General features: G+C 41.0%; 3 protein-coding genes across 11 annotated transcripts in view; 2 read left to right on the top strand and 1 right to left on the bottom strand.

The window, feature by feature from the left end:
• Nucleotides 1-356: 356 nt before the first annotated feature.
• Nucleotides 357-6,968, bottom strand: foxm1 (forkhead box M1). 5 transcript variants are annotated; one of them, XM_034863236.1, is made up of 9 exons: nt 6,774-6,968; nt 5,215-5,699; nt 4,943-5,085; nt 3,856-4,047; nt 3,597-3,725; nt 3,337-3,396; nt 2,839-2,887; nt 2,558-2,733; nt 357-2,421 (listed from the first exon to the last, which is right to left on the bottom strand). In XM_034863236.1, exons 2-9 carry the CDS (start codon nt 5,660-5,662, stop codon nt 1,612-1,614), a joined length of 2,007 nt encoding a protein of 668 aa, XP_034719127.1. In that variant the 5' UTR covers nt 5,663-5,699; nt 6,774-6,968; the 3' UTR covers nt 357-1,611. The 5 variants fall into 5 exon arrangements, with proteins under 5 accessions (XP_034719127.1, XP_034719128.1, XP_034719129.1 ...); XM_034863237.1 differs by lacking the exon at nt 6,774-6,968 and adding an exon at nt 6,077-6,211; XM_034863238.1 differs by lacking the exon at nt 6,774-6,968 and adding an exon at nt 5,840-6,077.
• A 10-nt stretch (nt 6,969-6,978) lies between these two features.
• rhno1 (RAD9-HUS1-RAD1 interacting nuclear orphan 1) lies at nt 6,979-8,797 on the top strand. Of its 2 annotated transcripts, none has more exons than XM_034863251.1 (3): nt 6,979-7,184; nt 7,335-7,525; nt 7,615-8,797. In XM_034863251.1, exons 2-3 carry the CDS (start codon nt 7,361-7,363, stop codon nt 8,353-8,355), a joined length of 906 nt encoding a protein of 301 aa, XP_034719142.1. In that variant the 5' UTR covers nt 6,979-7,184; nt 7,335-7,360; the 3' UTR covers nt 8,356-8,797. The 2 variants fall into 2 exon arrangements, with proteins under 2 accessions (XP_034719142.1, XP_034719141.1); XM_034863250.1 differs by having other exon boundaries at nt 6,991-7,184; nt 7,338-7,525.
• A 616-nt stretch (nt 8,798-9,413) lies between these two features.
• The window catches only part of zmp:0000000711 (tubby-related protein 3), a 19,602-nt gene continuing 6,006 nt past the window's right edge, over nt 9,414-23,009 (top strand). The window contains exons 1-6 of one of the 4 annotated variants that reach the window (XM_034863241.1): nt 9,455-9,535; nt 13,381-13,475; nt 16,752-16,793; nt 18,535-18,586; nt 21,926-22,088; nt 22,472-22,684. In XM_034863241.1, coding sequence (XP_034719132.1) covers nt 13,420-13,475; nt 16,752-16,793; nt 18,535-18,586; nt 21,926-22,088; nt 22,472-22,684 — 526 coding nt within the window. In that variant the 5' untranslated portion in view covers nt 9,455-9,535; nt 13,381-13,419. Of the gene's footprint in view, nt 9,536-11,352; nt 11,400-13,380; nt 13,476-16,751; nt 16,794-18,534; nt 18,587-20,398; nt 20,670-21,925; nt 22,089-22,471; nt 22,685-23,009 lie in introns of those variants that run through there. The other 3 variants (XM_034863243.1, XM_034863242.1, XM_034863244.1) reach the window with 3 other exon arrangements.

Here is a 23,009-nt window from a genome sequence, read left to right as displayed (position 1 = left end):
TCCATTATTGAGATCAAAGTGTTTAGATTTTATGTTAAGATGGCTTGCCATAGTAATCCGCACATTAAAGTGTATGTCAAGTGGTGCTTTTTTTATATTCAATTCAATGTTCAGTTTGTTCAATAAAAGAATGATGGAAAAGATGTTTTTCTTTTAAATTCAACAAGCATCGTGTTCTATTTTAGCAGAAATGCAGAACTGAGTACACGGTTTATTTATCACCATATCGCGCAGACCTAGTTTTACCTTTTATTCAAATATAAATAAGCAATCTTGCTTGTAGTTTTTCCAGAAGCAATACACCATACAAGGGTTTCAACATCGCTGTACTGTAATTTGTGTTAACTTGCAGAATCTTTTTTTTTAAATGTAAGCTGAGCAAAGCTAATCAAGAATACTTATGATCTAAAATACAATGAATAAAAGCCCTTTGTGCTGCCTGAGGCGCCAACGCCAGCTGATTTATTGTACAGTCATAGAAACACCAACTTCAGAAAACAGAACAAGGCACATGCTTTGAAAACTGTTTGCTAGAAACCACTACATCTCACTCTTTGCATGCCATTCAACGCTAACTAAACAGATCAGCTCACTGCAATGCAAAATCTCTTGCACATAAATACACTTGTTAACATACCTGATGGTATTATTAAAGCCATACATTATTCTGTGGCATTTTCAAAACGGGTTATCCAAATGGAACTGAAAATCTCCCATTCTGCCCTCCAAAGATGGTGCTGCAAAAAAAGATGTTTGTACCCAAACACTTTTTCACCTATGTTCCATTTGGGCTTACAGAAAACTACATTTGCATCTTCACTGAAAACTCATAGAACCTGTGCTAGATAGATCCAAAGTATTCAGTACTTTACTCCAAAAGACTACTTTAAAATATGGTGTTATGAGGAGCCACTGCATGCAAAATGTCACTCTCTGCAGGTACAAAGTGCCTACCGATGCATAGAAAAGGCAGGATTTATAAAGTCAAGCAGTGAAGACAATGCTACGATTAATGTACAGAGACAATCCTATTGCTGTTAGTGCTATTTGTATTACTTTGCCATTGTTTATTGCTAACAATCTCGCGATCTAAAAGTCGATTTCAGGAGGCCGCCCGAACCAGACGGCATGGACGCATCTCGCTGGCTTATCAGGCAATATATTTTCTTTCCATTTACATATGCCAAAGCAAAAATTATATATTAAAATGTGCAAATCAACATACATAAGTGTATATGTACGTACATGTCTACAGACATATTTGTCTACTCGAGCGATTTGTTCAAGAGTACAGACGGATACGACAGGTAGGATAAATGATCCCCCTCAAAAAAATAAATAAAAAGAAAACAGTCCGGAAAAGAGTTCTACGAAAAGAAATAAGAGCAACACAAAAAAACCATCAGCTGATGAGTGACAGAACCAATGAAAACAACAGGTGGAGAGAAGCATCTGATGTGAGGGACGACACGTGAGCAGCCTGCTAATTTGACCTGGTAACTGAAAGTCAAGTGTCCCTGTCATTACATTTATTTTCCCTTCAATACTTTACTTCTCCCCATTCCATCTGATAGTGTTTTGGGAAACAAATGACATGTTTTGGCCCTCAGGTTACTTAAATTGAGGGATGAACTCGGACCAGCTGATATTGGTCATACCCAGGTCCTCATCGTCCAGACCAGAGAAGCTAATGTCCACTAGTATCTTGCTGAGGCTGTCGTTCATTGTATCCAGGACGAGGCCCTCTGTGATCGAGCGGTTAGCGGGTGTTGCAGCGCCCCCTGCCCTAAGCAGCTCTCTGGAGCAGCTGCTTCTGGGAGAGTCTGTCAGTCCCGGTACTCTGGGTGGAGCGGATGTGAGCAGCTCTCTGGGGGAGCTGAACAGAGGCCAGTCTTTAAAGGGAGTGTTGTTGAAGCTGAAGGTGGTGTAGTCATGCCGCGGTGTGACTGCAGGACCACCTGGTGTGCGAATGGGGCTGAAGTCCAGGACCTCTTGACTCCCTTTGCCCACGGGAGTCACTTTCCAGGGCTCGGGTAAGACATGAGGCGGCTTGCTGGGCGTGGAGGAGCTCAGGTGGCTGTTACTTTTGATGGGGGTCTTGAAGGAGAAATCCCGATCCGTGCTGGTGCCGTGCTGCTCCTGCTGGTGCTCTTCCAGCTCAGTGTCTCGCATGTCCTGGAAGGCCGAAGCGTCCGAGGCTACGCCAGAGTCAAAGAAAGTGTTATCAGGGCAGAGAAGGACGGGCTCTTCGTGCACAGAGTGAACCAAGTGCTGTTTGCGCCGAGAGCCGCTGGCTTGTCTCTTTGGAGGCGCTTTCAGAGTCTCGCATTTAATTGGGACACATACCGGTTCCTCCTTCACCTTGAGGTCTTTGTTCTTCTGAGGATACATTACCGCAGCTGGGGCGTCACCTTGTGTCACCTGTCGGACATACAACCATGAACGTTACAATTCTACCAGTAACTGTGTCCTTCATACACGCATCCCCACATCAAAGTATAGTCAGAGCTAGACAATATTTCTCCCACATAGCTGAGAAAAAAACGGAGCCTTTTACCTTAGGAGCTATCCGCACTCTCTTGGCTCCACGCAAAGTGTTCCGTTTCTGCTGCTGCGAAGAAGAAGGATGAAACGGGGCCGATGAGGACGGCAGGTAGACAGAGGAGGTGACGGGAAGCTGGATTGGAACCAAGTAGGAATCGGTTCGAGGGAGGAGAGGCTTCATCCTCCTCTCTGAATGTAGAACAGACAACAACTCAGAGCAGAGCATCATAATGACCTCTTACTTATTTTTTTATTTCCATTAAACTCAAAGCCCTTTCATCTTTAATAACTCACCAGAGCTGGTTGGAGTTTTTCTTGCATCAGGAAGCATCCTCTTCTGTTGCTGTGAAAATGAAACTACATTACAACCCTTTTTTTCCCGAGAGAAAACATACTGCCTTACTGTGCTCTCTTCTTCCTGACTACACTTCAGGGACAATCTGGGTTACCTCCCTTGTTTTAGAAAGCTAGAACGGACAGAAGTCAAAGTTAAACCTCTAAAAACTGCTCCTACTCTTAATGGAGGAATGATGGATACAGTGGTCTCAAAGCAGACTGTCTATCATTGTTACTTCCACATCCCTGCTGCTCATATCATCTCCTGCAAAAACAAAAAAAGATTTCTCTAGACCTCAGACCGCGATCTGCAGTCTTTGGGTCAAAGGGTCTGGTGACAAAAAAAAAGCAAGTGAAAGTGAACATCTGATTTTCTGTCCCTTTTCTGCGTTCTTCTGCCTGACTGCATGGATGAGGACTGTCCCTAGAGGAATTGAAAGGATAAAGGCATCTTACTTGGTGGGAAAATAAAAGCATTGGCACCGGAACTGGAGCAGTCATTGGGTCACAACCAGGCTGTAGAGAAAGATGTGGAATGAGGGAAGAAAAACATAACAAAACTATCCCAAGACACCATGGATGATTACACTCAGCAAACATTCAAAATAATGAACAATAATACAAAGTTACTGAGTTTTCAGGGCTTTCTTCATTTTTGAGGTGGAAGAATGTGAAAAAAGGTTGACAGCAATAAGAAATCAGTCGGTTGTGCTTACCTTGTACACCTGATCAAGAGTGAGGCATCGGTTGGCCTCAGGCCGGATAGTCCAGAAAGAAATTTTACCATCTGGTGACGTCTCACGAATGAACATGTCGTGTAGAGAGAGGTTATGGCGAATGGAATTCTGCAATTGTAAATGAGCAAAAAAAAAAATAATCCTTCAGGAGCATTTCAGTAAGTGACACTCAAAGGCTTGAATCTGCTCTGTTATATGCACCCATGAATTATGCATTTGTCTTTCAGTTGTTAAGTACCTTCCATCCTGGTTTAGCCACTTCTCTGAAGTAAGGGAAGTGGTCCTCAATCCACATGTAAATCTCTTTCAGCGTCATCCTCCTGCTCTTCCGACTGTTGATGGCAAACTGGATCATGGCCATGTAGGAGTATGGTGGCCTCTCCGACATGGGTTGCTGAACAGCCTCTGCATCGATTTGTGTATTTGGTTCCTGTAAGAGAAATGCAGAAAAAGAAAGGAGGCTTATATACATGATACATGAATTAAGGACAGATTGTGTTAGATTAGCGTGATTGGTTTCAACAAGGACAACCAAACTTTCTACTAAATATTAATTCGGTCTGGGTACTGAATTCCATACTTTTTAGGCACATAGTGTACACTTCACAGAGACAAGCAGGAGAAACTCTGGGAGTCGGCTCACAAAGTGTGAGCTGAAAAATGAATAAAAATGATGTGCCGTCATGTGTAATGTTGTCATTTGTTGTTGTTTTATAAAAAATTGGTGTCAAAAAATTATTGTCTAGTAACCGCTATTGGTTATGAGACAATCAGTGATCTGTACCAGTACCAAATATTTTTTTAACAAAATCCAACCCTAATATTGATGCATGAAAACATCTTAAATCTGACATCAGTCAGGATTATGAATGAAAAACTGCCATGAATCTGCCCCAATGAACAGCACCATTTGTGATCAACATTGAGAGTTATACTTGAGGCATTATGCTGATGCAAATAAAATAACTCTGGCCCATGCAAACAATCAAAAAAATAATTAAACGGTCAGTTGACTAACAACTTCAACTAAGCTATTACAATAACCTCATTAGTCACGGTAACTACAATCCTGTATGGTAATGTTTTCGCTCCTTGCTTTATCTCACAGTCTAGCAGCACAACAGTTTTCTGTAATACTACACAGATTCTGTAGTACTACACAGATAATTGTCTCACTACAATGTCAATTCATTGTGTTTTACAGATATTTAAGGATGGCGCTTTGGGGACATGCTAAGACATGTCTGAGATCAGCATCCGCTCTACCAAGCATTTGTTTTCACATCAACAGTAACGATCACACCGAGGTAACAAGAGCAGCTGACCTGAAAAGTCTGTGAATTTGGGTTTTGGTTCTCCTTGTTGACCTTAGCAGTATCTGATTCAAAGGCACATGTGTTCATTCTGCCCAGCCACTGAATATTGGTGAGGCTGTCATCTAGAGGGCCACACTCCAGCTCCTTATTCACTGATAAAGAAAAAAGGAAAAAACAGTATTGCTTTAACAAATGAAGGATTAAAGAGTGAGGTGTTATGGGTTCAAAACTCAACAATTGTACTTGAAATTTCATCTTTAAAAAACACCTTGTTTACATACATGCTTTAATTCCAGTGAGAGGTTTAGCATCCGGGGAGCTGTGAACGGTTTCAGCTTTCACTGGTTTTAGAGTAGCTGTAGAGATGCCATCGCCTCCAGCAGAAGGCTGACAAAAAGATTCATCGTCACAGCTGCTATTCTCACTCAGAAGGATAAACTTGTTTGGTCCCTGGACACCACACTCTTTGCCTTTGGCAGTGAGGGCCCCGATAACACTTTGAAGGTCTGCTGTTTTGGAGATGACAACCACCTGTGTATCAGACATGGAAGGGTGGTCCATAATGCGGATACCATCAGGGAAGCACTGCCTGGCAGATTTCGAAGGTTCTCTGAAACCTGACGCATCTGCTTGACTTTCTGATTCAGTTGCTGGCCGATCATTGTTCTGAAATGGCAACTTTCTTCTTCTGAGGATCAGGGGTCTCCTTGGGCTGCGTCTCATGGTCATCAAATCATTGAAATGCTCCTTGGTGTTTACTGGTGTTCTGTCCAAAAAATAACACATAGAAAAATAACAAAAAACATTTGAATCCACATAACATTGTTTGTTTAAAAGCCTCCCAAATATTAGGAAACATATTCAACTTATATCTCTGCAACACACCAACACACCAACTAGAGATACCTGTAGATGAACCTTTGCCTGGCAGACGGTATGAGGGCAATGCTAAGTTACAAACGTTAACTAGCTAGCTAGCTAGTTGACAGTTAACGTTATGGGTTAAAACCGCCCCCTGTACGCTGATCAATTTAGATTGACACGAAGAAATCAGTTGATCTCAAATAGCAGTCAGAACATACTTCACTCTGGTAACACGGGTTTTATGTTAATAATGGACCTCAAGATTAAATTCAGCGTCACCTTGTTCTTGTGTCCGTATTTTTTAGCTGTGCAACTTCTCAGGTTAGCAGCCTATTTTCAGGTCCGTTGGTTATGTTTCCTGGCGACAAAGGCCTTCTAGAACAACAGTCGTTACTTGTCTACAGTTGACGACGTGTTGTTTGTAACGTTAACGTTAACATTCCCTGGCAAACATCCAACGTTTGTATGGCTTCGTCTGATTTGTTTTATTAAAACAAATGCTGTACTGCTTTTGTGAAGTATGCCGAATTAAAGACTTGAGACTTTAATTATTAATCAAACATTTCAATTCATTCTAATACCGATGTACATTTAAAGAAAAATAATGAAAACATTTCAATGTCTCATTGTTTGAACGGAGTTCAATGTGACAGCCATTTGACTCACACGAATGACATGCAAAGGCTACAAACTAAAGATTCGGAAAGTACATTGTTTTGTCACGTTAAACCTGACAGTATACTGTCAGGTTTAACGTGACAAAACAATGTCCAACAATGTAGCAAATGTTAATTGCAATAGCTAATCTATATATAGATTAGCTATTGCAATTAACATTTGCTACATTTTTCTCTCCACAAACGTCATATGTTTAGGAGCTAAGTTATCTAAGTGGCTAGTCATTATTACGTATGGTTCCAGCTAACGTTAGCCGACTACACCATTGTAACGAAAGAAAAGCTAGATAAAGCCATACCTTCATATTACTGTGATGTTTTAAGCAATTCCGCTTGGCTGGACTCCTACTAGTAGTTGAAACACTTGGTTCATATTCGAGGTTAAATCAAAAGATCCATGATATTTTTTCATTTAATGTTATTTACATACTATCTGCTCGATTCATAAACGTTTTTGAATTTTGGCGCTGTGGGCGCCACTTCCGTCACTTTGATCACGTGGTATAAAAGTTCACCAATAGTTGCTGGACAAAACGACCACGATGGCACCCAATCAGAGACGATGGTGGAGGAAACCGGGAAATGGGTAACAAGATGACACAAAACAAAAGAAGTTCATAGTGGACAGCGGCAGTGAAATAACTAACGTTTCATACATGTATTAATTGTTTGCAATACTGGCTATGTCTTACGCGAAGTATCACATTTAGGTAAGTACAGCGTCGTGCTTGTAGCTACGAATGAAAACGTTCAAATGTATACAGCTGGCTGTTCTTCTGAACCGTAAACATTAATCTGCATCTGTCTGTCTGCTATTTAAACCAGACAGTTACATTGATTTAGCGATGTTTTCATTCCAACAGGTATTCAGGAATGATTTTATTTAATGCCCCGTAAAGCCATAAAAACAGAGAAGCCTCCCCTGCTGTTCCTGGAGCAGCCTTTGTGTGGAGCCAGACTCCAAAATGTGCCTGAAGTCCGAGCAGCACTCAATCCCAAAGAGTTTTTCACAGAGTCACAAGCACAGAACAGCTCAGCACTTAATTCTTGGGTAAATTGTTGTGCAGTTATTTCACAGAATAATAATTATCCTAAGTGTCTCCAGGTGTTTTCAGCTGTCTGTTTACTGTACTCTTCTAGGTAAGACCCCAGTTTGACCGTTCAGTTGCAGCTGCACTTCCAGGGAGACGAGGGAGGAGGAAATGTCATTCTGCAACAAGCATCCTTGACAGTTGCAGTCAGCTGTCCAGGAAAAAAAGTGTGTGCAAATTCCCTGCATTATCGTTTCAGACAAGGTCAAGAGACCAATCTCATCAACCGAAAAATACAAGCACAAAGAAATCCACAGAGTCTACTGTTGTGTGTGACGTGGGAAATGAACCACAGGGATCCCACCAAATCAAAAGGACAGTTTCAGGTGCGCAGTACTCCAACACACCAAAGAGACAGCCAGCCTCAATCAGAAAAAGGAATGTGGAGAGAGTTTCTGATGGTGCCGCATCCTCCAGCAGATGTTTGGACCGGACTAAAACTCCATCTAGTTATGTGACAGAGAAATGCAGAATTCCAGGAGATGGTGTTTCAACACCTGCCTGCAATGAGTACAGCACCACTGAGGTCAATAGTGTCAATATGCCACCGGATGTGGACACTCCAAAAGTAATTCAAGAAGGGAAAAGTTGCCCCACCTCCACTTCTCTACACTTGCTACAGGCTCAGCCATGTACACCACCATGTAATCATCCACCTGACATTTTAGTGGCTGACACACCAGAGAGGGATTATGGGGTGAAGGTGACATGGAGGAGGAGGAAAGGTTTGATGTTGATGTTAAAACAGAGGGGCTATCTCTCTGATTCAGATGCGTTAATTCACAGCTGATGTAGAGATTTGGTAAGAACATGTTTAGGCAATTAGGTCAACAGAGAAGAGACATTGATTCTTCAAACGGACCATTTACGTGACCAGAATTCTTTCAATGAACTGTTTTTATCCATTGAATGGAGCTTCTGCATTTTAAAGTAATGAAGATCACATATCAGTTCACTGACCGTTTACTTTGATTAAACGTATTGATAAGCCAAGGATGTTATGAAATAGCTCTCATCCACCCCCTCCGCACAGCACTAAAATGTTATTAATGTAATAATCAAATCAAATAATGGACAAATCCAAATTTCAATAACTACAGCAATATCTAAATAGTAAGCCTTTAGCAAATGAGAATTTATTTAGACCGATTACACTGTACTGTTATAGATAATGTTGTAAATAAAAAGCAGTTCTTGTATTCAAATATACCACTTAACCTTTCACAACACAAGCCTGTTTGTTTATCTGCTTCAACATTTTAATGGCAGATATTTGGAAGAAAGGTCACTTCCAATGTCCACGGGAACTGTAACTGAATTATTTCATGCCCAGTATCGAGCAAACACTAAAAAAATGTTGTCAATGACATGAAATCTTGAGTGCTGCTGTTGGTGATTTTGGGCAATACTGTGTGACTTAAAACCTTTTTTTCCTCTTTCAGATGTGTGAAATTAATGTATGAGTCCAAGGTAAAAAACAAAACCAGTATACACTGCTAAATAGGAGTATTCTGGGGTAAGATTTAGTTTCTTTCTTTCAGAAATGAAATAGGTTGTGGCCATTTCAGAAAGACATCCGTAGTTGTACTATGCAGAATGTATTTCTTGATACAAATGAGTTCCTTGAACCAAAAGATACAAGTCACTGCAGCAAATCCTTGACACATATTATATTTATCTTTTCATGCCTGTGAGGCACCTTTGAATTGAAGCTATAACCTATTTCAAGGTAAAAGGAGAATAATCCATAGCTCTCTTACAGAGAACAACTCTCCACCTTCCTCCAGAATGTCCACCAATCTAAATCTACGTAAGTAATCGGCAGACCAATAGGAACGCCCGTTCTTAGTGCGCTCGGTAACTAAGGACCGAGTGTAACAGAGTTCTCTTTAACCGCGTCCACAAAAAGTACTGCTGCACGAGGATCTTCCTTAGCAACCGTGGATAAACATGAGTTACTACAGCATAAGGTAAAATAAAACATACATTGCTTGTACATTGTGTAAGCATTTGTTCTGTTTGGTTAACTGTGGAATGAGAAGCTACCGCTATCGTTACCGTTTTATTTTACCCGAAAAAACTTGACCGTCGACCACAACTTTTATAAAGGCACCATTGAATACAGTAGCTAAATGCGGCAGCTAACGTTAGCTTCTAATGGTAACAAGCCAGCTATAACATCGCATAGCTTGCAGATAACAGATGACAGTTACCATGAGTAATTTTTTGCTCCAGTTTTCACGATAATATATTACTCTTTAATACCAAGCTTAGTGAGCGAGCTACTAACGGTTGCAGTGCCACAGCAGAACATCGCTTCACAAACGTTATAACGGTAGCTGAACAATGGAAAAGGAAAATAATTATTAATCATTCAGCTACATTATCGCTAACATTACAGTAACGTTACCACAAGTGGGAAACGTGCTTTAATTGTTAAGGTTTGCTCGCTTATAAACAACGAATAGCCTGCTCGCATGAAACACATTTAGAAATTCATGGATTTAAGTAACAATGAGCAACTCATCTTATCTAATGTAGAAAAAAGTGTTTAGTTACGCAATAACCAGGCATTCTTCTTTTATTCTATGACAAGCAATTTCTTCTCTTGTTCCCGAACACGTCGAGTTTTGGAATGTGGACCACTAGGAATGCAGGGTTCTGTGTTTATTTACGATGTTTTAAGTTATATACTTCACAGACTCAGCCACGAAGATCTGACTAGATTTTGATTTTAAATACACTGAAGCGAGAGGCATTAGGAGAAAAAAAGTTTGCATGTCATGTTTGAGCATGCCTTTCTGTAGCCTCTGTGTCTATTGCAGTAATGTAGTTTACGTCCTCCCCACACAAACGAGGCACTGAAGCTACATACAGCTAACACTAACAACTAAGTGGTAGTCAGTAAAAGCAAAATGTTGGATTTTATTCTTCATTTGAAAGTAACTGGATTGATCGAATGTAATGATATAGCAGTCAGACTCAACACACTTCATTTACCCTTAGCATAATGTACCATAGCATAGCAGCATCGTGTGTGTGTCTGAGTGTGTGTGTGTGTGTGTGTGTTTGTGTACACAATGAAAGCTACTATAAACAATTTCGAGCACTGGAGCAGCAGAAGTCTGCTCTTATTTTGCAGTGAGATGAAAATCAAAGTAGCTCCCACCCTTTCCTGTTACATTCCCAGTTTGATTTTTTTTATTTAATTTGAGACATAGCCTACATAATGCAAATTCATGTTTATTTTACAGTGATGTTGAAAGTTTTTTAATTGCCTACTACACTCCAAACACACATATGGCTTGCACAGTCAGTGTCAGTTGGTTCAGAGTTAGAAAATGAGCAGCTGCCACCCTGTTTACGCCCAGATGTCTAACAAACACTGCACTTTTACCCAAGGAAAACTCTTGACTGTGTAGAAATGTGAGACACAGCACTTGACTCTTTCCATCTGCACACATGCTGTGATGCACACCCATTCATCCCAGACAGTTTGTGTTATAAAGTTCACAGATGGCTGACTGCATTTGTAATAACGAACCTTCAGAGACTGTTGAATAAGGGGCATTTATCTGCTTCTTGTTGGTTTTAATCAATCTCTCCCACAAATGTATCAAAGAACCTCAGAGTAATGCAGCTACAAATAGTGGAGCCGGCTTGCAGAGCTGACACATGTGAGGAGTGACAGTTTTCATAACAGCATCACAAATGAAATGTTGAAAGGACTGATAGCAGGTATGTAAGGTTGAAGTGTGGACCGCTTATGCAGTTTTCTGTTCCCTTGTGGCAATGATGATTGATGAAAAGTAGTCATCAATCATCATTGCCAAGGTTAGTGGTAAGAACGCGACACATAACCTAAATAGAAAATGGCCCATCAGTACTTAAATGGCATCAAAAGACATCCAGTGTCAGCCTAGAGTCATCAGCTAAAAGGTAATAGTAGCTAACAATTTTTTAGGTTGTCATTGCTGACGACTGGAGCTAAGTCTGCCTAGACTATTTAATACTAACCCTAGTGGACTGTTTTCTCTGCTGTGATTCTGGGTACAACAGTAACATACTGTATAACATCTCTGAGGACCATCAGTATCCCATATACAAAAGCGTCTATGCCTAGAATTTCCTATAAAGTATACATTCTTTAGAGAGTTGTAGGTCTGAAAGGTCTGAAAGATCACAAATACGCTTCCTGCTTGCCACAGGAGTTGTCAAGCAACTGATTCTTGTTGCTTTTTGCATCAGTAGTTCATAGGAATTGTCAGCAAGGTCGGAAAATGAAGCTGACCCCCAAGTGCAATATGTGTTATGCGTCTAGTCCCAAAGAGGATTAGATGTATGGGAATTCATTCAGTACTCATCTCAGTTGACCATCGTAACACCGTCATTATAAATCAGTCGAATAAAAAGATTTTGCTCTTAAACTACAAGCAAAGCTTGTGGTTGAGTTGCGATTTACTGTGGTTGGCTAGTTGATTCCAAACACATATGGCCCAGCTGGCCAGAATAATCCACTCTGTTGCTCAATCACTGTCTGAAACACTGAAAAAAACAACCCTGGTATTTGTAATGGAATCACTTTGTCCTTGTTGAATGCTACAGCACTGCTTACATTTCACTGTTATAGTATTTGTGTTTCTGCTGCATGATGTTATGATCAGTGCCACGTGGCTTCTTTCCCCATGAGAAGATTCTAATTTGCAAACACGTACTGGACAGCAGCCGATACTTCTCCAAAACTAAAAAACAAATAAAAGGACCATTGTAGGAGAGTCTTAAGTGAAGTGGGTCGTCCCCCATGGAAATGGTATGATTATCAGCTCTCATAGCTTATTTCCATCATTTGTTTTGAGCTCATTAATTACTCCCTCTGGTGAACGATTCCCCTGCTTATCATCAGTTGACTTATATGCCATTTTACCGCAGTCTCTCAGGACAAACATACACAAACATACGCTTCATTTTCTCCATGCTTTCTTTTTCTCGCTCTCGCAAATAGGCACAGAAAAATTGGACCGGCTCTGGTTTCCTAGCAACCAGATTAAGATCTCCACACCATGTCTGTTTTTAGAATGAACATTCTATAGGTTTCAGGTTTTTGAAGGTACTTTTATAAAACAGCATGTGCTTATTATGAGTAACACAGACTGGAATGTCTTACTCATCTGCTGACAGTTGAACATAGAGTAATCCACTAATGTTGCAGGGCATTACTTTTTAGAAGAGATTTGAGCTATTTAAAGATGAATGAATTCCCACTATTGCGTATAACAGAGATGCCAGACAGAATGTGCATCTGTGGTCTGATATATGCAGTGCCTCCTTATGAGTCAGAGGAAATGAGCTGCGACTGATCGCTGAGTCTTTCAGAAATTTAATGGAAAGTAGTCGGGCAGTGAAATAAGGGAACTTAGGTGATAGCAAGTAGTCTAACTGATAGAAAAAACTGTGATTTTTAAATCAAACATAAACAGGCTCAGACATCTCACATTTGCACTCATAGTATCAGGACTGTTTACGTAACTTTGCTAAAATGTCTTTTCAACAATAGCATTTAGGCTTGTCACTCTCATACCCGTCCCTAGTTGAATCCTTGTGGGTTGCCCAAAGTGTGAAGCCATGGTAACAGCTCCAAGCTTCCCAACCTCAGTCTGCCTCAGGGCTGCTAGCTGTCACTCCCCTGGGTGGGACAGAACTACTCTTTGTCAGTGAAATAACAGCAGAGATTTTGGAACCTGTGGGGTGTTCTGTGAGGCAGGACTGCACAATAACTCTGAGCTCCAGTGTGAATGTACATTTTTGTGAACTGTAGATAGCAGAGCCTTGGACTAGCATTCTTGCAGCCGCATCCATGGACACTATAAAGAATGGGGGATCTCAGCCTGTCTACAGTCGCTGGTCATACAGGTAGCTCCACACATACAAATGCTTTTGGTATCATAGAAGTGGTTGTTTGAAAATAGCCTTCTTTGTGTGCTCCCAAAGACTTATGGTTTATTTGTCCCAGTAAGACAGCTGGCTCCTGCATTAACACACTCATTGACAACCACATTTTTGCCTTAGTTCTCAGAGCTGTATTGACTTTTGTGGATGGAGAATTGCAAAGCGGCCTGTGCCAAGACAAGAGGTCAGCGCTACTATAATGTTTCTTCCAGTCGCTGCTCCATCCCTCTGGCTGGCTGAATGGCTGACCTGCGGTCAAAGATGTTCATCCTGCTCATGTTTCTGCCACCATGTCGTTACTTATTCAGAGCATCAGGCTGTGACTGTGCTGTAACCAGAGTTGGTGATTTGCGTGTGTCCAAGCTGTTGTCTTTTTCATGCTGTTGGCTGCTTGATTGGAACACTCGTGTAACTAAGGATGCGCTTAGACTATCCATCCAACTGATTACCGAAACAGCTGAAATAACTATGACTGTTAGCATTTTGTTTGTCAAGGCTCAGAGATATTTACATTCTAATGTGCCGGTAATGGCAGTATTGCCTATGTAACTAATTTTTGCCTTAGTGATCCAGTTTGTTAAGGGTTCAGCTACACCTTGTTAATTGCATTTGCTTATTACGCTACTTAAAAAGATACTTTTCCTGATTTAAATCCAGGTCTGTGTCATGGCAGTATGGGCAGTGTGTCCAGATGAACGTCGTGTGGCTTCCTACTGTGGCCAAAGCGAACAGAACTGCCAGCTGAGCAGAGGTCTGTCGCGATTCAGCAGACCTTGGTCGCTCCACGACTGGCAGCACGGAGGGAAGTCAAAGTATCCCTTTATCGGGTTCCCTTTGTATATAAAATGCATCCAACAATTTTTATAGATAGTCTAAGCTGAGATTGGAGAAAAGGAATAGCATCAGTTGCTTGGTCCACATCTCCTGCAGCTGTTTCACATTAGAAGCCAGACGTTTTAAAGAAATAGTTCAACATTGAGAGTGGTATGAGAAGGTTGATATTAGGCAGTACTTTAAGTAAGGAGATGAGGAGAAAACAGTGTCAGTCCAAGACTGGAAGCAGGGGAATAACAGCCAAGGGGGTAAATAAGCATCCGGAAAGCGTACCTCCTATGCGAAAATTCTAAGGCTAACAAGCCATCACCTCCCGTTAGCCTTCCATTAACTGCCAATCATTTTGGCATCACTCTGACAGCGAATAAATTTACATCTGAAGTGTTTGAAGACTCTATTTGTCCATTGTTTATTTCTAAAGAAACACAAGAATGTACAAAAGGCTCCATTGCCTTGTATTTCACATTTTGGCCCAGTAGCAGCTGTTTTTGTAAATGATTGTGTCATAACCACACGACTTTCTGTCACACAGTAGAAAAATTGCAGTATAGTTGGGAGAAGCTCGCATGCAATCGGGGGTCGTGGAGGAAGGGAGAGTGCCCATAGGGAGTCCATGAAAGCATCAGAACTAAATATTTCAGCAACGTTTTGATGGATTGGAAATACTTGGGTATGTGGCAATTGAATTCATATGAAGTAACATCTATCCACAAACAGATTTTTCTTGGCACAGCTTCCAGAAGACTTACAACTTTCAGACAGGTTGCTCACGTCACATCTATGTTGTCAAGCTCAGTTTGAGACTGCACAGTAACACTCCGGAAACGATCTTCTAATTCACTTCCACCAATCTCTGTTGGAGTATACAGTGTCACTGTGTCCATTTCTTTTACTTTCTATGATAACAGCCCCCCTGGCAGTGCCCAAAGTTCAAAAATCATCATTGAAGCTCCCGGAGTGTATCTTGTGTGAATCATCGGTACACAAACAGAGATGTAAAAATAACAATTTGCTGTTTTGCATGGAGTTATGGGACTTTTTTTATTGTCAAACAACATCCAAGCTCTGCTCTGTTTATTGTTGTAGCAGTGAGGTTGCCAGGTTTGAACCTATACCAAAACTTGTGCTCACCAGTTAAATCTGGCATCCACATTATAATCAAAGATGCTTTAAGCGGAACGATATACTCCACTGTTTTGTGCTCACTCAGGTGTAAACAAACAGTGAACCTAGTTCTAGTAGGTTGCCGTTAATCATTTTTACATAAGTAAACAGGGAATGAAGCATTTTCATCTAATTGGTCCTTTTTATCATGTATCCTCTCTCAGTTGGAATCTGAATTGCCAGTGGCAGACATTACGTTATGCTCATTTAACTTTTTAGATTCCTTTTCTAAGTGGCAAAGTGGAAGCCGTATAATTAAAATGAACAACAGCTATAATGGACTGTGTTTCAAAATAAGATCCCGGTGGTTTACATCACGCAATTTCTTAAAAGCTTTTATGTTGTCATCTGAAAAGAAGTCACAGTTCAACCTGTTTTTTTTGCACCCTGAATCAACAGTTGTGTAATAGACAGTTACTATTCAATATTTTATATATATATATATATATTATTATCTATGCTATTTTATTGCACATTTGATATTTGCCACATAAATGCCTCTGACCAAATGTTTTCTAAATGAATATTTAGATTTAAATGCAGCTCAATAGGAATTACACGCCCTCGCAGAGCCCTCCTTCTGTCAGTCTGTTAGTCTTTACAGCACAGTGCTAAGACCTCCAATTACAGTGAAGCCCAAGAACTGGCTGCAGGTTTTTAATCAATGCTGGTGGAGGTGGGCTGTTGACGGAGCTGAAATCTCCATGGTTACCTTCTTCTGACAAACAAGGAAGGAACAACAGAAGCTTGTCCTTCTCTTGTCACCCAAGCTGTGACGGACTAATGAAACATTGATCACTCACATCTGTGATGAGACACTCTGGACGTGTGTGTGTGCATATGTGTGTGTTTTCTAAGAATAGTTGTGGTAGGGGACATTCTTTCAACCCCCAACAGATTGAAAGTATTTATGATAATACTCTGAAGGATGTTGGACTTTGATTTTAAGTTGCACTTGTTCTTCAGCTGTCCTCTGTTTTAACGCTCAGCTTGTTTGACTTCATTAGATAATTACAGTTCTACTAAAGCATACTGTAACATCTGTTAGCAGACTGCTGTAGCGCTGTAGTTTCATTCAAGCTACAAATGAATCAGTAAAACCTTATTGGTATATAGAGTATTGTTCATGTCTCTTGATGTCTCTTGTTAGGGATCGTGTTGCTGAACATGTGTCATTCTCTAATTTTCCACATGTCCTGTGCTACGGGCTGCTGTGGTGCCAAATTGCCAATTTCGCTGAAGACCTTCGAGCTCTGCCAGCTTCTCCTCTAACTCAACAGCAAGGTAGACAGCAATGCACTTGCCCAACACACACACTTTCTTCTCAATCTGTGACATGAATTGCCCGGTGAACAGAAGTCTAGTTGCATTTTTAAAGGGCATTTTATCTGTCATGTAAATACCAAATTTGTCCGACTTTTCCCCAACAGCTTTGGACACATAGCAATCCAATCTGCTTTACAGCATGACAAATATGTTCCATTGCTAAGACTCTTTCACCAGTTATGATCGCATTCTAGGCTACAAACAAACTTAATGCATGCGTCATCTGCCGCTACCAAGTGGCATGTCTTTCTCTGGGGAAAACAGGCTCTACTCATTTGCAGCTACCATGAAAATGTTTAATCAAAATATTCCGACACAGATCGCTTCAACGACATACCGTGCAGTACCATTACAACAGAAAAGTTTTGTTTGAGGTCAGAAGGGAAACTCTGATGTTGTGTCCATAGAAACAGCGTTATCAGTGGCACAGCCCAATGGGAAATCTAAGTCTTGCTGTTCACTTGCACAACTTTCACCCATCTCTTTCTTTACCATCCTAAATGACAGTCCTGTATGTGTAATTAAAAACTGCTATCATATTCCGCTCTCTATCCATTCTCCTTCTTACCACCACCTACCTCAGATGCAATAATGGCCTCCCAGGGGACCCATCTGTTTGCCAATGTCAACACTGAGAGATGCTTGGAGAGGGATTCAACAGGGACATGACGCGTTGTGAGATGAATTAAGCCCGTGTTGGCTGTTGGGTTACAGATGTTGATGCTAATTGTACCTATGTGGGCTTAAGACAAGTAGAACAGGCTCATTAAACCGTGTTCTCGTTGGCAGAAATAGGTTGCGGAGTCTGTCACCTTTTGAAATTTAGTGACTGTTTTTCAGAGATGAGCTGTGATGTCAGCCAGCGTTCGGCTTGAGGTTCTTAAGTAGTGTGTGTCATCACCTACACACTAGAGCCGTAGAAAGGATGTGAGAGGGACTGAGGGAGATGAAAATAGGGGGGTGAGGGATGACTGAGTTAGATATCTGATGAGCTTACCTGATGGAGAGATAGATTTCAAGACTTCTCATCCTATTCCCTTAATCCTTTTCTCTACAAGAAACTAATTTCAGCCCAGCAGAGCATTTGCTATTTATAGATTTACACAACAGGAAAAAATGAACAAAGTGGAGTTAATGTCTTACACATAACATTAGCCTATGAGGGGGACTTTTCTACTGTAGGTCTCTGACTTCAACAGCACAGACTCCTGCTGTTGCCCTTCTCTCTTCCCATGGTAGCTAAGCAACGTGGGCCCTGTCCCTTCAGATAGGTGTCCAGGGTAAATGCCCAGGAGACTTACACTTCAAGGCATTCTCTCAGCTGGAGTCTTTTTTCTTTGCTCCCTTTCTCTTTCACAAACTTGTTCTCTTTTCCCCCCGTCATTTTCGGAAAATGAGTCATGCCATCTTTCGTCAACAAGAAGGTCACATTTAGGCCTGTAGATTTGTCATTATTTGGTTTTATTGCCACTTTTAAAATGGCCACTACTTTGACTAAACCCTATTAACGCCTAATTTTTTTATTTCATGGAAGACCATACACGATACAAAGTCTTTATTGCCTTGTATTTGTGCAACAGCAGTGGTGACCTCTACTGGTTCGATAAGGAAAATCAAACTTAGTGTAAGTGCTTTCAGAGATCACTGAGTGTGAAGTCTCTAACTCTTTATAAGAAAAATTTCTTCTTTTTTTCTGTAGTGGCATTGAAGATGACAGTGCCAGTCTTATGCAACAGAAGCTGGAAAAACAGGTAGGAAGCCACATTTCATCCACAAAAGAACAACACAGGCTCTTTAACACTTCACACGTTTGTTGTTTTCTCTTATCATTTTTCTAAGACTGCAATGTCTGTGTACTTTATAAAACATCTGGTGTTGTGCACTTATAGTTGGATTAAGCATTTTAATTCACACATAGATGATGGTTTTGAGAGCTAACCTGTTGTATCACCTGCCAAGCATTAACATGAACCCGGTAAATTAAGAACTGAGATGGCCCTGTGTTCTGCCACTCTGGTGCCTGCTGGGGTACGTGTTGTTGGCAGGAACAGCTTCAACATCAACGCAGTGGTGTGCAATTTAGTGATAAATGCTGTTTATTTGGGAAATTGGCTGTTTTTCACCTGCTCAGTCCCTTGGAATTTCAATGCTTACTTACTCCTAGGCTGAATGTTTTCCTTTTATCCACCCATTACCTGACATAGCCCTTCTTCTTTCGCAGTTTGTTCTCTTTTCATCCTTTCCAACCCAAGCATCTGTAAGACTCTTTATCCCCAAACCTTGTTGAAGAGTCACTGTGTAGAGCTTTGATTTAAGCTGGAAGCCATACTCCACTATCTCACACAATAGGCAGAAACGAACAGAAGGGCTAGATTGGTGAGTTCAAAGAGAAGGATGGATTTAGTGCAAGGCGCCTGGCTTTGTGTGTGTGCGTGTGTGTGTGTGTGTGTGTGTCTTCCATGGTCCCAAGGTGCTTTGTCAGGCGAATATATAAGTCTTCCCATCCATTTTAAATAGTAGTAGTGTTTTTAGGCTGCAGCCTTGGGGGCCGAAAAAATCTGTAGCAGCCTGTAGCAAAATGTTGAGACAGATTCAACTGGCTAGAAACACAACCCCTTGTAACCCTGCGGTGGCCAATCATGTAAGGAGGAGCGTCTGGCTAGTCCATGCAGCATTCTGGGATAAGAGAAAAACGTGCTCTGGTTTATTGAGATTTCTTTAAACCAATCACAATCATCTTGAATGGTGCTAAGCTCTGGACAGAGCCACGGTATGTCAGCAAAATAGCCTCGGAAAGGAACTTATTTTGGTTGAACGTGTATGTTCAAAGGTTCTTTTAGTTATGCATCAGAAAACTCCAGTTGGACAGATAGTCTAGCTTGCTGTCTGGATTTACCCTGCTGAGATCTGAGGAGCAGTTAACCATAGTCCTCATACATCCACCAGAGTTTAAAATTCCATCATAGAGGAAGTAGATGGTAACGTACATCCAGCCGAAAAGAGGGACATCATCGGATTTTTTAGCATCACCGGAGCAATCCTGGCAGTGGAATGTCGTGATATATACTATAAAAAATCGGACAGAAAACAATATCTGTGAAATATAAAGTCTACTTGTGCTACATTAAGGGGTTAATGAATATAACAGGACTTCACACAAATAGGCCATTTAGTGACACTCCCACACCGCAGCAAAACCCTGCGGTGAATGCCAGACCGACCGATCAAGTGAATGAAGCCTTAGGCTGCACACTTTCAGTTGAGTCCAAACTACTTCACTTGAGAGTCTTGTGTTCTTACGTAAATCCTGAGGACAAACAAATCCTCTTATGCCCACATGGGTCACATGCAGGTTATGGAACATCTATTGATAAATAATAAACAATAAAAGTTAAATCCATCTTTTTATTGTTTTGACTCAATTCAGTGTTTCCCATCCCCATTTCAAATAGTAAAATGAAAACCATACAGGCAATAATACCAGGAGCACTGTGACCATATCTCACTTTGAGCACTCCTCTTGCCCCCCCGCCCCCCTCCTTGTCACCTCCCACTGGAGCTCTAATGACGACAGATTCAGAGTTTGCAACGCTGACCGCGCGTACGCTCAGAGAGCCAGACCTCGTTCAGGAGCACATAGTGCACAGAGCAGGCTGTTGGTTTATCGGTCGCGTAGAGATGAGGGACAGGGGGACCGAGTCATGCCCAGCGGGAGTGCTGCTCATTTGGGGAGAACGTACTTCCACCTGACCTCAAGACAAATGTGAATTGTAATGCTTTTTCTATAAAGAAACCTGTCAACTTTGGTTCACACTTCAGGACACAATGGAATGGGTTGGTAACTTGTAATATTGCTTTTTCTGATATATTTCCTTTCCTTTTTTTCTGAGGATAACAGATTGTGTAAGTGACATAGCTGTGTGGCTGTTTAGCCTGTCTTCCTATCTGGCTGTTTATCACTAAGATCTGTTTTCAACTTTTAGTCATCGTATTTTTTGAAAAGACACAAATTAATACAAAGTATGTCTCCTCAAATCAGATTTGTATGTTAATCTACTTTATTTCACGTTTTGGCTGATACAGGAAAGACTGGAGGCTGAATGAAGTCACATCCTGGTCTCAAATTGCCAAGTACTGAGTCTTTACAAAAGAATGTCAATATTACAATAGATTGGCTTAAAATAGCAACTAGACGGAAAGGCAACACAGACCGGTCAGACTTTGACTATATAAAGAATTAGTCCAGAGTCTGGGCTTTGAAAATCTTATTTTTTCTGATGAGTTTTCACTTCATTCAACAATCAGTTTCTTGAGAAAAGGTCAGATTATGCCAACCGATTCTAGAAACACTTCATACATAATCTCTAAAATACAATGTTTAACTGAATGGTTTAATTCAAAACTACTAATAAAAATAAAATCTTGAAGCTCAGCGTCAGGCCAAAATTTGTCTTTACATATACCTTCACCATCGGCAGTCTGCTGTGCCCCCCCCAAACACCGTTAATATGCAATTTGAAACTATTATTACACCAACAGTAATGACATTCATTATGAAAGCGACAAATGCTTTATGTTTTTTTTATTTGTTGCCTTTATTTATAGCCAAAACGCAAGCATGCATATCCGGAGCCTCCTTAAAGCAGAGTCTTTTGAATTGATGAGTCCAGATTGTTTAGCTCCCAGACTTCAGAAGGGACAGAAACAGTGAGACAGAGATCTTAAAGCTATTTTCACTTGCTCAACAGTTTATCGCAAGCTACCTCTACAAATAATAATCAAATACCCATTAGCCTCAACTGTTCTGTGGAATAATCCTGCTGTGCAGTCACCTGCATCTTTCACAGGGTTTTCCTATTTAATTTTATTCTAATGGAACTCACCATGCATGCTAATGTAATTATCCTCAGCTCATAGAGTTTATGTTATCCAGCCTGGCTAAGTGTTCTCAGCCTCTTTTAACATTTATAAGAAGCCTTAGGCATTTATAAATGTAGTGATTTTTTTGGTCATGTGCGTTGAAACACACATGCCCGTTTGTATGTAGAATGAGGTTCTACGCTGTTTCTGATCCCCTGTTTGGTTCACAGAGGGCACTGCTGGAGCAGAAGCAGCGGAGGAAGCGCCAGGAGCCTCTCATGGTCCAGCCCAACACAGAGACTCGGCCCCGGCGGTCAAGGACGCGCCGTGGTGAAGAGCAGGCCCCTCTGGTAGAGTCTCAAGTCACTATTACCAACGATGTCATCATGGATGGTGAGGAAAACACCTAATATTTTTTTTATTTTTTTTATTTTCTTGTTATAAATGTTGCATCATTTATGTAGAACACATGAGGGATATTTGTTGTTAGGTCATGTAGAACCACATTTTCACACAATCTTTCCGGTGTGCATATAAAAGTAGGCGGCTTTGATGTGCTACATTCAGTTTTATATGAAGAAGGAGAAAGGCAGCTTTATAATGCACCACTTCATAAATGCATAAAATAGATATTAGATAATCAGTATTACGACATTGTACACTTGAGGAAAAAACAAGTTTGTGTTTGCTCGGACAGACAAACAGTTGTATGTAGTTACTACAACATGAGGACATTAACAGCTCAGGTAACAACTGACTGGTCTCTCCTGCTGTAGGTATCGATGGCCCAGCAGCTTTTTTGGGCTCAGAAGCCCCTCATCTGGGAATGAAAATCCTGTCCGTGAGCCAGTCTCAGTCCCAGTCTCAGTTCCAGCCTCAGCCTCAGCCTCAGAACCAGTCCCCTGTTGCTGAGGAGCCTGAGAGAGATGGAGACACTGAGACGCTGCTAGAACCCAAGACAGATATCCATGAACTACTACAGAAACAAGGTGAGTCCCGTCAGAGCTTAATAGGCTTTTCAAGAGGCAATAAACTTTATTTTATTCTGAAGGAATACCGACCCAGAAAAGTGTTTGCATCAATTGTTTAACTTTGAAATATAGATTTCCAGACAACAACAAAAGTTTGGACTCGCATTACTTTGGAACAAAGCTAACTATAACCAACAGTACAGTAGTTTCTTTCTAAATCAAAGCATCTTAATTGGCAAGAAATTACAGTTGTTTTTTTTTTAACACCTATGGCGGTTTTCCACTGCGTGGTATCTACTCGACTCGCCTCGGGTCTACTCGCTTTTTTTGGTTTTCCATTACG

This window comes from Etheostoma cragini, chromosome 23 (assembly GCF_013103735.1).
Source record: "Etheostoma cragini isolate CJK2018 chromosome 23, CSU_Ecrag_1.0, whole genome shotgun sequence".
In the NCBI taxonomy this organism is placed as follows: Eukaryota; Metazoa; Chordata; class Actinopteri; order Perciformes; family Percidae; genus Etheostoma; species Etheostoma cragini.
Note: the sequence above shows the minus strand (reverse complement) of the source record. Positions and strands in the feature narration are given on the sequence as shown.

What these genes read in the sequence shown, in the direction of transcription:
- foxm1 (XM_034863236.1), bottom strand. Translation starts at nt 5,662, where the DNA reads ATGACCATGAGACGCAGCCCAAGGAGACCCCTGATCCTCAGAAGAAGA. An exon ending in TGGCTAAACCAGGATGGAAG is followed by an intron (nt 3,726 to 3,855) that starts GTACTTAACAAC and finishes TTACAATTGCAG; the next exon opens with AATTCCATTCGCCATAACCT. An exon ending in GAGTGCGGATAGCTCCTAAG is followed by an intron (nt 2,422 to 2,557) that starts GTAAAAGGCTCC and finishes TATGTCCGACAG; the next exon opens with GTGACACAAGGTGACGCCCC.
- rhno1 (XM_034863251.1), top strand. Translation starts at nt 7,361, where the DNA reads ATGCCCCGTAAAGCCATAAAAACAGAGAAGCCTCCCCTGCTGTTCCTG. An exon ending in GCTCAGCACTTAATTCTTGG is followed by an intron (nt 7,526 to 7,614) that starts GTAAATTGTTGT and finishes GTACTCTTCTAG; the next exon opens with GTAAGACCCCAGTTTGACCG.